Raw genomic sequence first — 17984 nt, 5'->3', positions numbered from 1 at the left:
CTAATGTTGGAGTCAGATGAGAGCCAATGTAAGGCAGAGAGTAAAGACGGATGTGTGGGAATAAGATTAGGAGGTCCTGGCTGTACTTTCTGGTAACAGCAAGTTCTGTCATCAAATCTTTCCCTTTGATATATAGAGGAATCGTAGTTCAGTATCCATGTGACTCCATATCCAAAATTAGAAGTGGTATTCATGGTGGTATCAATCTGCAAAAGTTGGTCAGAGATTGGTTTTGAGATATAAAACAGTATAGCTTTCCTCGGTCTGGAGTTCTGCAGAGCACAAATTCAGACTTATGTAACCAGATTCAATTTAGTTCAGAAGTGTTCTGCTGGTAACACGTTTTAGATGAGCTGTAGGGCACTGAAATTGTACAAGCTAAGAAGAAGAAGAAGAAACCTGCTTCGTTACCATCGTTCTCGCACACAGACACACATACACAAACCCTTTTCCTGCAAACCTGTTCTTTTTATCCTCTGTCTCTTTGGCTTGAATGTCATGTACCTTTTTCAAATCTAGTAGCTGTCTAAAGAAGTGGTGCAAATGGAGTTTGCTGCTTTGTTTCATTTTCTGACGAACGTTCTCATGGTATGCTTAAATTGCGTATGAATTTGCCCAAGATCTAGTCCTGGCATGTGCACAAGTATTTGTCTGGACTGTGCTTGCCTGAGTCAAAGTCTGTTGTTGTAAAGTCAGATTTATTAGTTCCATTAAAAGTACAAATCTGTTGTCCTGAACTTGACCTAAAGAAAAAACAAACTAGTGCAAAAAAGATGAAGGACTTGTGCTTAAAAGAAATGCTGATATATATTGATACTTACTAGAATGAAAAATTGCATGAATATGCATGAATATCATGGCAAAGCCATGATATTCAATACGTTAACACTTTAAGCACTGCCTAGTGAATATTTTTATAGTTACAGCGTATTTTTCACCTTTATTATTATCAGGTTCCCTTATTCAAGTCCCTTCAGTTGAGAGGGGAAAACTTAGTAAAGTTCGCCTGGGATCATTATCTTTGAAAAAAGAAGGAGAAAGGCAGTGCTTCTTATTTACAAAACACTTTTTAATTTGTACGAGAAGTTCAGGAGGAAAACTGCATCTGCTCAAGGTACAGATTTTACATTATGACTGTGTTTACGAAATGAAAATAGAAAATTTCAGCCCAATAAATAATTTATTGGTAACTTATGTGAAATTTCAATATTGTATTATTTTATGTTTTTAACCTGAGATTTTCATGTCTCTTATAAACAGAAGTGAGATGATGCACAGTAATTGACTGCTGTATTCTCTCATTGTTACATGAGTAGCAAAAAACAGAATTCAGCCAAAATTCTTACTAACTAAAATTTTTTTGTAGAACTGTGGCATTCTAATATTCTGGGGGTTAGAAACAGGACATTGGTGTCTATATCTGTATGAGCTAGCACTGAATGCAAGTGAGCTTTCAGTGCATAAGTCAGCCAGTCCAACTCAATGGAATTACCAAGGGATATTTTTCAGATCTGTAATAAAACTAATTAAAAAGGTCAGTTCTATTTTCCTGATCAGCATATTCTCTTAAACTGAAAGTTCTTCTAAGAAAATTCTAATTATATTAGGTGAGACAGAATCAATTGCTTAGAGAGTCTCTTTCAGTACAGTTTACATGCTTTCTCACTTTGTACCTTTTAAATAGCTTAAATATTTTGCAAAGTAAAGTAAATGTAACTGAACCTTTACAAAGATCTTGTATTAATTTGATTTAAATTTAGGAGAAGATGCTAAAATTCTAGTTACCTTTTTGAGACTTGTGAACAAGTCTCTATATGTGAGCTAAACTGTAGTGTGGTAAAAATGAAAGAAATTTTGCACAGGTAAGTATATTATTGAATTTTTTTTTAAAGAAAAATGCTACAATATATCATATATATCAGTTTTTATTTCTTGAGGGAAAATGTGCATTGTGAAATTGATATATCTTCCTAAAAGCTCGTAGTAATGTAAAATCTCAGACTAAAATATATCGAAATTTAAAAACAGCTGTAGTGAGAAATGGAAAAAAAGTCTAATTTTTTTGAAAAATGTGCTTTATTTTCATAGACAGGAGGTGTTCTATCTTTAATAGAGTGCACACTGATTGAGGAGACAGATGCAAGTGATGATGATTGTAAGTTACATTAAACCATTTGCAGTAATTACAGTTCTAAGTAGATTCTTAAAATTGCTACTCTTTTATAGTCTTTATATAGTTTTGTACTCTTTCATGAAACCAGAGAAATACACTGTTAAAAACTCATTCAGTAGTATAGGTATTTTAAAAGTTTGTGTACTGGCTTGGATAAAGGTTTGTTTTGTTATGTTTGCTCTTGATGTTGACATCCCACATAGGATTTTCAGGTACCCTGGCTGAAGCAATGTAACAAATTATTTGCTGACTTTTATATAGAAATTCACTGTGAGGATCTTAGAAAGAAAAAAATATGTATGTCTTGAAAGAAGAAACAGCTAATTGGGTTTCTTAACTACATGGGGGTTGAGAGAGTTGGCAGAATTAGTGGAAAGATTTTTTTTTTTTTCTCTTGGGCTCCCTACAATTCTTGACTGCAATCTTATTCCAATGAAATAACAAAATACATTCCCAAGCTGATTTTGTTGTTTATTCATTTTGGCTTCCATCCCACAGTTTTAGGCATGTATTGCACTTGAACTGTGAAAATAGTTCCATTAAGTTCTGTGATGCTTCTGATACGCTGTGAGAATATCAACAGTGCACATAGAAGTTTTCAAAGGACTTGAGTCTTATTTGGCATCTTTAAAAGTAATTTCTCATGACCCCCACAATTGTATGTTCTATTACTTTGTTTTGCATTTGGTGCATGTGAAAAATGGAATCCCTCTTTTGGATCCCTAGTTGTATTTGTTCTTTGTCAGAGAGATGTTTAAAGTAATTTCCATTGTAAATGAAATCACTGTTTTCTCTGACCCATAGTTTGAAATCTCACATTCTCTTTTTTTTTTTTTTTTTTGTCTCTGACTATAAAGCAAAAGGTTCTGGGCAGGTGTTTGGACACCTTGATTTCAAGCTTGTAGTTGAACCTACAGATGCTCCTCCATTTACTGTTGTCCTTTTAGCCCCTTCACGACAGGAGAAAGCTGCGTGGACAAGTGATATAAGCCAGGTAGCCTACTCTGTTCTTTATCTTATTTGTTACGAGATCTTATTTTATTCTGTGTTTCTGAAACTAATCCAAGATAGGTCTGTTGATTTTTTTGAGTGCTGATTTGCTGTGATGTGTATCAAAAACCATTAAGGTTACCCATTTTCACAAAAAACTTTACCTTTTAATTTGAGTTGTCAGTGAAATGTGTTTTTCAATGAGAGAGGTGGGTTATAAAATACATTGACTAGTCAGTTGACTAACATAATGCTAATAATTAACTAATAATTAATACTAATGTCAGTCTTTTTTGTGTCTAAGAAAAGCTCATCCAGATATGTATTTTGGTTTAGAAAGGATAGTACTTACTCATCTGTCACTTTCATACAGATCAAAAAACATCTGAAATTCCTGAGTGAGAGTGAAAATGATTTCCATCTCATATCAATATCATATCCCACACAGTCAGGAAATGTGATTAGCTCTTTTTTCTACCTAAAAGAATGCTAGCAAACCATTATCATACACAATAAAGAAACATTCTGGCAGTGCGCTGGGAACTCTACTGTAGATGAAGGAAAGTAAAAATAATTTAAAATATTTAATGGCAGAGGTAAAAAAAAATTTTTGGGGGGGGTGTTTTTGTCTGAAAATGTAGTGGACAAACATTTATCAGAATCTATTTGGGGAAAGAGGTTGAATGCACTGTGAAAGATCTGAACTTTCAAGTACCAGATCTGAATTTAGATTAAGGATTTGCTTGTTTGTTTATGTATGCAATTAATGAGTACATAGATCTGTCATATTTTTGAATTTGAGTCCTGTCCTCTGTTAATTTCAAGAGAAGTAATTGATTAGACAAATGCCAGCCTAGTATTTGATGAGTTTTTGTGTGTGCTAACACTGCTGGCAACATCTCCGGATGGATTATCATCATAATGAATAGAAATTGCTTTAAAATAGGTATTCTGAGTTGTTTTCTTCTGGACTAACTGTTCTAAAGGAAAAAAGATAGAGATAAAATTTTCAAAATATAGCATGAGTTGAGAGCCTTGGTTTCACTGCAGCTCCGTAGATACGGATCTCACAGGCAGATGTGGTTGGAACATTTTTAACTATATGAAATTTCAGTGAATTATGTTGTTCCATTGACACTTAATGTGTTAGAATGATCTGCTGGGGAAGAAAGACCCTTTAAAAACTGGCTTGGAACATGGGACACCCAGGAATAAGTCCATTCTTGGCTTGAGTAAGAATGATTTTTAATGAGAAAGTCATCTGCAGTCTAAGCAGAATAAAGATTAGAATTTGGATCTGGCTCCAAATGTCAGACCTTTTGTGCTGAGACAGACTCCAAGCAGCCACTGCTGTGGTGTTAGGGAAAGCTTGCAAGTGGCCTAATAAAGCAGAGATAAATGTCTCTGTGAAAGGGTTAGTGAGAGTGCCAGGGAAAAATAGTAGGAAACTTCTTTCTTGATCCCTCTTTGAGGCAGGGGAGATCTCCCAGCTTTTGAAGACAGGGTTATTCTGCAGAGATTTGGGGCCAACAATTAACAGAAGTCTATAAGAGGTATATAATTTTATTCAGCTTCAAAGAAACTCCAAAGGAAGTTTCAGTTCCAACTCAAAATACTTAGTCATGTGGAAAAAAGATGCCGAGCTGAATACCATGAGTGTGCTGGTAAAGATCCATTGACTTTCTGGATGTGCAAATCAAAGGTATAAAACTAGAGAATCATGTCCACTATAATTCCTGCATCATCATTTGTTTTTATTTTATAAAAATTCTTTTACCAATCAGTTCATGCTCTCTGAAAACTATGTTTTAGGCTTACAGTGATGTGGAAAAGTGTGGGAGTAAGTCCTTTTATGCTGTGTTTTTGTTCTAATGGTTTTCAATCTTCATTTTCACAGTGCATTGATAATATTAGGTGCAATGGCTTAATGACCATAGTGTTCGAAGAAAACTCTAAAGTCACTGTGCCACATATGATCAAGTAAGTGCAGCATTTTTTTCCCAGGAAATAAAGTAGCTTGTTTTGGCTTTATTAAAAGTTTACAAAAGAAAAATGTGTAATTGGAAATTGCAACCTTTTAATATATATTTTTTAAGTTCTCTTGAATGGAATTAATTCTACTTCCCAATGGCTATTAATCTCTTTTTGGAATTGGTAGGGATGACTCAGAATTGTAAACTCTCAATCCACAGTACTGGACTGTATGGGCTCATAGCTTTGATTTTCAGTTTTTTGTGACATTGCCTTCAGTTGTGCTTCAGATGACTAATTTTATCTCTGTTGACCTAGAAGTTCATATAAGTGAATTTTTATTCTTTGTGATACCACTTATAATTTTATTAGATTTTTAGATGTCTACAAAATTCAAGAGAGTATAAAAGTGTATCGTTTTTTGAAGTACTTTATTGATTCAGCCAAAATTTTTCTTTTCCTTGTTTCTCTCATTTCCGAGATTCCATAATTTTAGCTGATCACGTGAAGGTAATATCATTATTCAAAAACCTACTTCCTTCACCCTTGGACTCTCTTTTCATCATTTATTTTCCTAGAAATGTCATTTTTGTTCGTAGGCAGCAGTTTGTGGTACTTGATTCCAAATTTCCAACACAGGAGTACCTCTGGGATCCTCTGCAGTTCTGCATTTACTTGAGTTTTCTACTGTTATCCAGTATAAAAGTTAAGGAATAGAACAAGGCATAACTATTTGCTTTCTCACTGTTATCTGTCGCTAGGCCATTTCTCCCTCTTGGATGTACTCTGTACAGGAAGGTTTCTCAGATGTCTTTTTTACGATTATTGTATCTCCTTTCTGTCATTTAGAAATGAAATAGAGAAACAGACCTTTTTGCCTAATACATATCTGTGCATACAGTGTTAGGGTAGATACCTTTGATCCCTAGAAAAAAGGCATTTTGTTGTCTTCAGTTTTATTCCAGGAACTTTTTAGTCAGTAGATGCATCCATTACCTGCTGAATGCGAACAGAATGTTCGTTAGTTTTCAAAATGCAGAGTACAGCAAGGTCCTAATGCAATCCTAATCCTCAAAAAGCCATATAGGCTGTTAAGAACGTACACAAATTTAGTGTTCTGTTTCAGAGATTTTACTCATCTGTTTGATTTTATCATGTATTAACTTTTAAAATATGTTAGTAAGTCAGATGGGTTTAGATGAATGTATTTGGATAAGCCAAACAAATTTGTTGCCACTTTTCTGAGGGGCCAACTTAAGAAAGAAGAACTGTTTTCAGTTTGATGAAGTGTAGAAGTAGGTGGAATGTCTTGATGCTGTATCTTAAGAAAATCTGATCTTTCGTCCTGAAAAGCTCAGGCAGTATTAAAAGATGCTTTACTTAGTTTCCATTCTATTTTTCTAAAAACTGAGCTTTTAACTAGATAAAATTAAGCAAAACTGAATTTGGGAAAAAACACATCGTGAGAGGTTTTTAAGTAATTCTTGGAGCCTGAATGCAGGTGTTACCTTGCCAATGAGCCTTAAGCTTAGCTAAGAGGCTAATTTTGCTGTTTCTTGCTGGGCTCTGTTTGTTTATTTTACATAAAGCAAAATCACAGCAGAAGAAACTGTGAACAGTCCACAACTACTCTATAGAGAGTTTCTCTAACTATAGGTCTATAGGCCACATCATCCTGAAAGAGGCAAAAGGGAATGAACACTTCTGCCTCCTTTTTCTCACTGAAGAAATTTAGGCTTCATTAATGTTTTTTTAGATTTTGAATTGATTTTTAGATTTGTAAAGTTGTTTGTCTTTTTGAATTACTTTGTAGATGTGGATCAAATCTGGTCAATCAACATATTGACCAAAACTGCATTTTTCAGCAAACGGATTATTTTCCAACATTAAAATTAAAATGACCCTATTTATGACATAAATTATAATTAAATGGAAGTAGGTTTCTTTACAAATTAAGAGGTTTCTTGTATTGATAAAGTACAGAAATGCAGTATGTGTTTCCTGCTTCTGTGATGACAGAAGCAGCTGAAATGATTTAACTACTGGACCATAATCATTCTTCCTCTTTAATGAAATGTTCTGAATTTAATTTTAATTTTTAATTTAATTTTTGTGTAGATCTGATGCTCGCCTTCATAGAGATGACATTGATATCTGCTTCAGCAAAACATTAAATTCTTGTAAAGTACCCCAAATTCGTTATGCAAGTGTGGAACGCCTTTTGGAGAGGTTAACAGACTTGCGATTTCTAAGTATTGATTTCCTGAATACTTTCCTACATACTTACCGCATATTTACTACTGCAGCAGTTGTACTGGAAAAACTTTCAGACATATACAGAAGGCCTTTCACTTCCATTCCAGTCAGGTAAGCTCTTTTTTCTTCTGTCAATAATTCGTAACGGAATTATCTGGACTTTGCTTGCTTTTTTTTTTTTTTTTTAATCAGTAATGTTTTTATTGTATAAATGATTTAAGAAGAAACCTCTTTTTTTGTAAAATAGGATGCTAGTTTTTAGATAAGTCTATCTCAGTTTTCTGCCCTGGCTTTGAGGGCTAAGGACATACAGATCTTGAATGCACAAAATATGTTTGTAAATGTTTTCACTTAAATCTGTTTGGCATTATTATCATGTTGCTTTTTTCTTCCTTACTCTCAGGTCTTTGGAATTATTTTTTGCTACCAGTCAAAACAATAGAGGAGAATACCTAGCTGATGGGAAGTCACCACATCTTTGTCGCAAATTTTCTTCTCCTCCTCCATTGTCCCTCTCCAGAACTTCCTCACCTGTCAGAACACGAAAATTGTCACTGACTTCACCACTGAATTCAAGAATAGGTGCCCTTGATCTTTCTGCTTCCTCCACTGCAAGCAGTCCTACCTCAACCTATAGCCCGGCCACCTCCCCTCCGCCAACGAGTAGCAAAGTACCTCTGGACCTTAGCAAAGGGCCCTCCTCCCCTGAGCAAAGCCCTGGCTCCACAGAGGACAGCTTAGACAACCCTCGCATTGACCTCTGTAACAAGCTGAGGAGAAGCATTCGAAGAGGTATTATATAACTGCAGAATATTGACCGATACTTTTGGCAAATACAGTAGTCACCAATGTAAACCTGACTTTTATCAGATTACTGCTAAGTAGTTGTTTCTCTTGTCTTTCTTTTTTTCCTGATCACAATAAGCTGTGCTGAGAAATCCAATACTCTGTCCTCTCTCTCCATTGCAGTAGAGGCTGTGATGCATTGTACGGTTCAACGGCTTTGCTGCTGCCACATGTGTATTTTAGCAGGAATAGCAGTATGGTGTTGTCTGTTTCCGCTGCAGCAGAGTGACAAGAAGAAAGGCAGATGGAAATATTCTGTCCTCCAAGATACTAAAATCATCAGTGGGATGCCCCTTACATGAAGTAAAATATTCAGTTAAAAAGAAATGGGAATGTAAAGCTTTAATGCATTTTTGTAGTGGAGCTAGTTTTCCAGAAAGATTTTGTCACTAACCCAAACAAATAATTTATGTGATGGTTTTGGTACCTTGGTGGCATTCATGTCACCTGACTGTATCATTCCAAAAGTTAGATGAACTGCTCCTGTGAAAACATCTGTTTTCTTCTATGGACTGTGTAAAGCACCTTAAAATAGGTGTCTACTTTTAGAGGGCCAAAGTTAGATGAGATAAACCTTGCTGCAGGCATCTAGAATAGAAGCATTGTACATGTAGGTGCCAAAGCAAGAAAATAGCTGTAATCTGAAAGGATACATAAGCATGTACTTGGTTCTCATTGCTCTTTGGGCATATTGAGATCAAGCCCAAGTCGTTTTCTGAATTGGAATACAAGTGAATTGTAATTTTTTTTGTTACATTAAACAGAAGATGAGGGAATGCAAAAATGCTGCTTTGTTTCAAAAATACTTGTTTAGAAATGGTCCTGCATGGCCTGATTTACAACCTGAGGTATTTGAACTGTAAATCTAAGCAGAATGTAGCTCAATTTTACTTAAAAACACTGTAACAACAAAAATTGGTAGAACCAAAAAAGAAGAAAAAATATTACCAAATATAAAATAACAAAAATATGATTGAAGCTTTACGTTTTCTCTCTACTGATGATTTGAAATATATTCCCTAGTAGGACATTTGGTGTTGTCTTATGCAGGAAGATTGTCTTTACAAGATGTAGTGTAATATTTAACAAGAAATCTTTTAAACTGACAAGTTAGCCAGCTTAGCATTGCAGGAATATATGCTTGCCCATGTTTTATTCTTTAACAAAATGCTAGTTGATGGTTATATTAGACCATAATTTTCTGTTGAGATTTTGTATGCTGGATGCTTTAAAAAGAATTGCATAACTATACATTCAAGATATGTAACTATAGTATTTACTATGTCGAGTTGGGCAAATTTTTCTTTTACACCAGTGTAACTCAAATGAAATCAATGTGATTGCGCAGCATGTCCCAAAATATAAATCTTGCATTAAAATGAGCTGTAGACAGGTAACTGCAATCTTAACTGTAACATTTTTTTTGTTATACTTGTAAATTAAGCTGGTAAAGAATAGGTTATTCTGGCCAAGTGATAGTACCGGGCATTGTTGCAGAGGAGTTCAGATTTTGCATTCTAGTCTATTAGAGCTTGAAGTGTCATCTAGACAGCTTTTGGGAATGGCAGGAACCTCATATAAATGTTAAATTGCTGCATGTGCAGTGTCTCCAGACCCTTTGGGAATCATCCTGCTGAAGGGTTTGCACTCTCAGAGCATGGAGGGATTTGCAGCTAGCTAGCTCTGTTCTCCAGGGGAAACTCATTTTGTCAGAGGGCTGTATATAGCATGGTTGAGGAAGGGGAGTAAATTAAGGAAAAGTCTCACAAGGAGAGTGGAAGTGGGTATTAGGAGAAATATCAAATGCTGATTTATACTTTTTTCATCATACATAATGTGGATTCTTGTTTCTGAAGTTTTCTGGGTAAGAAAACCGGTCCTACCAGGAACCACAACCTGGTTTAATATCGTTGATCTGCTCTTGCCAGATTTCCAAGGAAAAAGAAAGATGGCTTAGTCTAAATCCAGTATGACTGTATGAAGTCGGTTTTCGAGAACATGTTGTTATGATTGTTGTCATTCTTCTTGAATATGGGCCATTTGTGTTCTGGAAAGGAATTTTCTCCTACCTCTACTTCCAATGTTCTTTCCCTCATACTTCTGCAGATTCTTGTAGACAATTTCTTTTTAAAATGCGTGCATATATATATGTGTGTGTATGTGTATATACACATATATATAAATATTTCTTACTCTACAGGCACTGTTATGATATCATTCAATGTAGAATATTTTATCAGCTTTCTGAAAAGGTTTGTTTTTCCTCATTTGGGAAGTAGTCTTTCTGCTAATTTGTAGTTATGACCATTCCTTTATTATTCTTCTGATAGAAGTGCTCCTCCATAGAGTAATCAGCTCTCCAGTGTTGCTTGGCAGTTTTATTGGAAGGTTTTGTAACTATACATAGTCATTCAACAAGGATTCTTTTCTCCAAGTTCTTATATGAAACCTGTGAGTTCAGGTATCCATATTACATATGCATTCCAATACGTGTTCTCTTAACTTAAGGTGCAGTTGTAACCAAGCTATTTTTAAAACTGACAACTTGCTGGTTTTCATCAAGTATTTTATTTATGAGCTTTTGTGTGGTTACATCATTGGTACAAAACTTTCCCAGTTCTTTACTTATATCCAGAGGATAATTATCGCTCAGTCTTCTTAATGCAAAAGACATGGCAATTTCCAAAAGCAGTACCATTTACAAAAAAACTATAAGAAACAGATTAGATGTAAACAATTTTAGATGTTAAATGGTATGCAAGGATACTAGGCTTGGTATAGAAACACTGAGATAAAGTGCTGTTAATTAATGACCATTTTTAAACAATACCTTTGAATGAAGCCCTTTTTGTCATGTATACTCTTCTTATTACTGCGGTACAGTACAGCTTCATTTGAAGCTGATCACTTGCTGATTGCTGTTCATAAATTTAGAGCCCTGAATCACCCTGAATTACTATATATTCTCTGCAGAGCCACTTCATGTTCCTATTTAAGATGAGCTAATCTGGCTACATTCTGTGCTTTAAAAAAGAGCCTTTTGGTGAAAAGACTGGAAAGATGTAGCTTTACATCTTTAAGTCACATATCTGTGTTAAGATCACATACCTATGATCTCATTATTTGAATATGATTTGAAATAATATTTATACTTTTTAATGAGTTGTAAATTATGAATAATCACCCTGGTATTAACATTTGTACTCTTTTAAAGCAGCAGTTTTAGAATCTGTGTCAGTGGACAGGACAATTCCTGAAAGCACCTCAGCAGTGGATACCCCGGAGCTTTCCCCATGTAGGTCCCCTTCAACACCACGTCATCTCCGCTACCGTCAGTCAGGAGGTAAGACACTGATGTTTCTCACCTTTATCAGTCACTTTAAAGAGATTAAATATTGTAGTTGTAATCTCTGCAGGGTATTAAAAGAGAATAATCTCTGAATAATGTGTTTTACTTGTATTTTGCTTATTTTTTGGATATAAAAAAGGCATCAGAGTGTGAATAATGTTACTCTGGTTAATTAGTATACTAATAACGAGACTTAGAAGCATTTGGGAAGTTCGGATGTGCTGAAATGTTCTTTAATAGCTGGAACAGAGTGTACTGTAGTTCAAGACTAATACTGAATCAGTTCTATTCTCACAAAATTCTCAAGACCTTGACAGATTTTTTCAGCTACCAATGGGACATATTTTGGGCACCATATGTAATCATGAAATACACAACACTCGTTATTGTCCATGAGGAGTGACTGTGTCTGTTTCTTTGTGTGGCACTGAACATTTACAGATGGTGTCATATTATTCGCTCCAGAATTTGAATAAATTGCTCAATTCAAGAGGAAAAGTGAGAGCTGAATCTCCTTGAATAGCTCTCACATGGCTCCTTGAAATCACTAACAGAGCTGTGAGCTATGTCCATGAATGTTTAAAATGCTGCCATATCATGCAAGCCAAATTTCAAGCCAGTTATTTCAGGCCTGGGATTAAAACAACAAAAAGAGAGCAGAATCTTCTCAACCCTTAATAAGTTACTGAAACACTTCCATATTAAACCACTAGTGGTTTTTTGTTATTGGGAATGTTTATGGTGAGATGGCAAGATTTGGGGTTTGGAAGCTGGGGGGAACAATGCCAGATTATCCAAGACTAGTCAGAAGCAGTGTTCACAGAACTCCCGTTAGGGAAAGTTTGGTAAATATTGCAAAGCTGTACTCATCTTAGGCAGTAACCTAGGAAAATTTGTAAATCTTATCATCAGTAAAGTTTGCATAGGTTAATATTCTGCACCATTTTTTTTAGTAGTTTGTCACTGTTTTCTTAGTCTGTTTGATCAATGCTTATTCCTTGTCTTGGCAGTCTTAAGAATTTTGTTCCACAGCAGTCTTAATTATACTAACCTAGAAAAAATCTCAAATCACAAATATCATCGTGATATTTTCCCTTCCCCCAGTATGGAATTCTATGACAAAGAAAATATAAAATGTTCACTAAATAGGAACATTAGTAAAGATTTCAAGTATCATTGTTGTTTAGACTGAAAAAATTAAAACCATGTCTAAGTTTTAACCTTTCTCTCTCTGTTCATTTTACAGTACAAACTGCTGACAACAGCCACTGTTCTGTTTCTCCTGCTTCTGCTTTTGCAATTGCTACAGCTGCAGCAGGGCATGGGAGTCCACCAGGTGAGAGAAATTTTACTGTACAAAAGAGAGGTAACAATAAGATATCTCTGTCTCAGCAAGTAAATATTTCTGAATCCTAAGTAGCCACTGATTTGTTTTTTTAATCTAATGGTGTTTTGACTCTGGAATCTTCCCTTTTGTGGGCACTGCAGTACAGCCTCCATACATAACTGGAGCGTTGGCTTCCAATTATGAGGTCAGTACAAAAATATTTTAAATATAATTCTTTTAATTTAAAGATATTTCTTAAAATTGTTTGAAATCACGATAACCTGTATTAAAGTAAAAAATACTATATTAGATCATTTAAATTAATAAAAAAAATATTTGTCACTGAATGTTTCCTATTGGAGGAATTCAAACACCGGTTGTATCTGACAAAAACAATGTAAAATTCTGGAATTTTGAGTATGTTATTGTGTTCATTTGAATATATCGTTGAGTTGCATTCAAAAGCAACTTGAAATAAATTACAATGAAGAAAAAAGTAAGGAATTCCATTTACCAAATTCTCGCTTAATAAAAAAAATAGTTTTAACCTCTACTGTTGCTGAAGTCCTTATATATCATAACCTACTGCTTAGTAAAAAGCATTTCTAGATTTAGTGGAAAACATATATTTACTGCAAGTCAACAGGCCTCCATGAAACTGACAAATAAAAATAACTAAAAAGAATAAACGGCTTAGAACAGGGTGCTCTGGTACATACACCCTGCCGCATTTTCTGCTGTGGTAGACTGGAAATTTTGGCTGATGAAGCAGTTTATGTAGCCAAATAGTAAAAACAACTTTTAGGCTGTTAATATACCACCCTGTTCTGGGGATTTGCCAGCCACTTTCATCATGTCTGCATGAAAGAAGGAAAGGATGAGAAGAGAGTGAGGAATGTCTTTTAAGGGAAAACATGAGAACCAACAGTTGGGGGCTTCCTACTGTATCACATACCTTAAAGAAACTGGTATGAGCTTGGTGCCTTTGTTCTTGTGGAATTTAAGAAGATTGCCAAAGTATCCAGGAAGATTTTGGACTATCATGATCAAACTGATGTTAGTTTTTCTTCCTGTCTGAAATCGGAATTATATTTATCAGCCCTCTTTTTAATTTCATAATCTATCAGTTGAATTCTTGTATTCATTCGCTAATATTTCTAGTCAAGCCTATTACTGAAAGGTTAATATTTTATATATGTATTCTGGTAAACTTCTCCATCGTATCTTTCTTGTTGGTAATCTTACATTGTAAGATTTTATTATGAAATTTTTTTATTTTGAAATGGCTGAGCCATTTTTTGTCTGAAGGATATGTTTATAAGAACAGCTATACTTAAGTTATTACGAGTATGTACTGTATTCTCCTTGGAAAGTAGCTATGTGGTGTAGTGACTGGAGGGATTTAGTGCAATTTACAATACTGTATTTGAATTTTGAATTCTCTTGCTGCCTTGCTATGTATCCCTTGACACACTGCTCAGATTTTCCATGAACTAAGCCCTGTCCTAGATCCTGCCACCAATACAAAACAACTCCTTTAAAGTCTGTATAGTCACTTTCACTTTGCATTGATGTACACAAAACTACAGTTTATTTTTGTTATGCCAAAGTGTAATCCGACTGTAAGTTAATACCTACCTCTTTCTGAGAAGTGTTGAAACATCAAGAAACTGCTTTGAAGACCCTAACTTCAAAAGCTGTAGGGGAATCCTATTTAAGTCAGTAATATTGTTACCACTGATTTCTGTGGATTTTATATCCACTATGTCTAAAGTTGCGGTCATCTGCTTGATGAGTGAGTAGGTGTCATGCACGGATCAGTGAGTGCTATATTACATTTGTGTGTTCCTGTGATTTTTAGAAGATCACAAGAAAGCTGTGCTCAGTTTCATGACCTTTATGAACCTGAACCAAACAGGTACTTAGTAAATCTTTTAGAATGATGAATATTGTCTGCATTTTGGAACCAGGCACTGCTAAGGAAGCAATTAAAGGACCAATTAAATAAAAGTTTGTTGCTTTTGTTTTGTTAAAAGCACAGCTTTTTAATATTCTTAACATAAGACTAAGAGAAAATAAGAGCTACAAGTATGTAATCAAATGAAGGAATCTCAAAGCGCAGGGATGCTGAAAAAGGAAGACATAACATCTTGAATACTCTTTTTAAGTGCTTTTTGTGTTTCTGTATAAGCAAGTTCTGTAAAAATGGCCATTCTCCTGACTGATGTAAAAAAGAACAAGAAGTTTCTGCAGCAAAACTGACCAGAAAAGAGTCATACGGGATCTCAGGAGAATGAGTTGAAACAGAGCTTTCTCTCTGGAATCAATATGAGAATTCAAGGCTGCAAACCACAGTCTGAACAGCTGAATCACCTTTTTGCAATTTGAACCTTCTGATAGCAATTAATCATGGTAGTGTAGAGTTTGGAAGGTTAATGTTCAATTTTTTTTGTACAGATTAGAGATGGTGTTAAAGTTGCAGAGTCATGTAGTTTAAATTTGGGCAGTTCAGTTAATTTTATTTCTTCCCTTATATGTATTATCATAATTATGTGGGTTTTTTTAAGGGCATCTTTCTTTTTCCCCCCAGTGGTCTTCTGTCTCATTCACTGCATAGAATGGACAAGATCTTTCTCTGAGTCAGGTCTTGGTAGTGAATGAGATTTATGGGTTTGTTGGGTTTTTTTTGTTCTCTTTTTGGTTGCTCCCTGGTCCCTCATTGCTGCAGATATTGTGAAGTAATAGAGCAGTATGTGAAAAATAGGATAACCATGGAAGTGATAGTGCTCACTGTATAAACTAACCCCTAAAACCCACAATCAACAAAAATCCCTGTTTTGCAACCTAAAAATGCAGAAACTCCTGTTTATCTTAAGGAACTGTAAGACAAAAAAAAAAACACTGGAAGACACTGGAAACTTCTAGCTTCCATTAAAGGTGAGCTAAGTTGAATTATTTTTCACCTTGCAGGCTTGTGTTCATACTGTTCTCATGGCAGAAGAGTTTGTTGCTCTGGTCAGTGGTATGAAATCTTACAGGATTTTTTGCTCAAGCATTACATAAGTACACACAGAAGCTAGCTTTGGACATAGTTTTAAACAGTAGGACATGCCTATAAGTTAGAATCCCAGGCATTTTATAAGTAGTTCTAGCTTGGATACTGTTACTATTCATAATCCAGGAAATCTTCTACCCACTCACTCCTCTGAATCAGTCTACCTCCATGTTTGTGTGTGGTGCAGGGGGTGTTTCTAGTTGATTTTGTAATAAGCTTCAGTGAAATGTCTTGTGGTAGTCCCATATTAAAAAAAAAAAAAAAAAGCTACATGGAAAAAGGAAGCAGAAGTTAAAAGAGGAAACAAAGGGTAGAGGAAACAGAGCAGTCTCACCAGAGGAGTTCCACAGGAGTCTGTGCCAGAGCCTGTACCATTTAAGATATTCCTATATGAATTTAAAAAAAAAAAAGGATAAAATTCATTATTGTTAAATACAAAGTGATGCACATGAGGAAAAACAGCCCAAGCTTTACATGTGAGAGGATGGGCTCTGTGCTGGGTGTTATTACTGCTTGGGATTAAGATCCGAAGTTTAAAAGAGATAGTTCCGTGAAACCATCTCAGTGCTCAGCAGCAGCCAAAAGAGGAAAGGAAACCGTTAGAATGGTTAGGAAAGGAACAGGGAACAGAACAGAGAAGACAATTTTGGTAACACAGTATAAATACAGAATTTGTGTGCATGCTGAAAACTACATGCAGTTGTGATGTATCCTGTTTGAGACTGGAGGATGACAACTAGAAAAAGTTCAGAGAAGGCAATCCAGGATGATTAAAAGTATCAAACAGCTTCCTTGCATTTGGAGTTTAGAAAAAAGATGACTTACAGGGTTGATGATTAAGATCTACAAAATCATGGATGTCGATAGGGAGAGCTGATAGGCTATGAGGCCTCTGATGCAAGAGGCAGGAGGCATCAGATGAAGCTCATGTGAGCAATGTTCAAAACAAAGATAAGTTTGTGTTTCTTTGTGCAATGGATAGTAGGCCTGTGGGACCACTGAAGGACCTTATGGATGCAGGAGATTTACACAGGTTCAAAAACTGCACAACTACACGGAAGTGAGAGCCATTGTCAGTTACTAGACAGGCAAAGTAGAAAAGGTTCAGGAGCTGAAAGCAGTTGGACATTGTGGGAGAGTATTATTATTAGGAGACAAGTATCGTCTATGCTTCTTCTGTTTTCACTGTTCCCTGAAGTCTGTTTCTGGCTGGTTTGTTTTGTTTGTTTTTCCCAGGGTAAGATCTCTTAGCTCGTTTCAACTTTCCATCTTCCAGTTCTGACTGCTCAGGGGAGTATCAAGGCAAACAGGCTAATATACACATAGAAAAAACATGTAGACACACATTCCACCAGAACCATTTGTAAGAGTATTTAATCATCTACTCTTCAGAGTACTGGATGTAACATTTTATGATTGCTATCACCATGCAATGATAAGGTTATATACGGATGAGCATGTGAAGCTCAGAACAGCTCTCCCAGAGCATATGGTTATCTTTAGATAGACACCCAGGGAAAGTGGCCCATGTTGGTTCAGTCTGCAGGCTTGAAGCAAGTGCCTTGGTGGGAAGTCAAAGGTGAAGGTCATTTGAGTACTTCAGACTTCTTTAGGTATTGGTGAACTTGCTCCTTTGGATGGTATGTGAGTCTGCAGTGCAGGTGGCAGCGTCCTCAGGCTGCCCCCCTTTGTGATCAGTGCTGTGCCTCAGGGACCTTGCTAGTGTTGTCAGGACACCCTCAGCTGTTGGGTGCCTTTGTTGTCTGGGTGCATGACGTGCACATGCAGGGTCAGCAGGGCCCTGCGGACAGCTCGTGCTTGGGTCTCCCCACCATATTGTATGCTGCACTAGTTTATGAGCTGCTGAGAAGGAAGTGCTGGACACCACCACGTTGATCTACAGCATGCAAAAGCTCCTGTAGTGGATGGAACCTTAGTCTGAAGCAGGATGGTTCAGGTTATTATGTTCTTCAGCAGTTCCTTATAATCTATTTATTGGTTTTGTTGCCGTTAATTT

The 17984-nt window shown here is 35.8% G+C and overlaps 1 protein-coding gene across 1 annotated transcript in view; it reads left to right on the top strand.

The window, feature by feature from the left end:
* RASGRF2 (Ras protein specific guanine nucleotide releasing factor 2) overlaps positions 1–17984 on the top strand; it is a 135300-nt gene that overhangs the window by 70704 nt on the left and 46612 nt on the right. The window contains exons 10-17 of the mRNA XM_067315553.1: positions 954–1114; positions 2089–2155; positions 3031–3167; positions 5061–5143; positions 7253–7501; positions 7794–8182; positions 11451–11579; positions 12832–12921. Coding sequence (XP_067171654.1) covers positions 954–1114; positions 2089–2155; positions 3031–3167; positions 5061–5143; positions 7253–7501; positions 7794–8182; positions 11451–11579; positions 12832–12921 — 1305 coding nt within the window. The remainder of the gene's footprint in view (positions 1–953; positions 1115–2088; positions 2156–3030; positions 3168–5060; positions 5144–7252; positions 7502–7793; positions 8183–11450; positions 11580–12831; positions 12922–17984) is intronic.

This window comes from Apteryx mantelli, chromosome Z (genome assembly GCF_036417845.1).
Source record: "Apteryx mantelli isolate bAptMan1 chromosome Z, bAptMan1.hap1, whole genome shotgun sequence".
Classification (NCBI taxonomy): domain Eukaryota; kingdom Metazoa; phylum Chordata; class Aves; order Apterygiformes; family Apterygidae; genus Apteryx; species Apteryx mantelli.
This window is presented reverse-complemented; position numbering and strand designations above follow the sequence as displayed.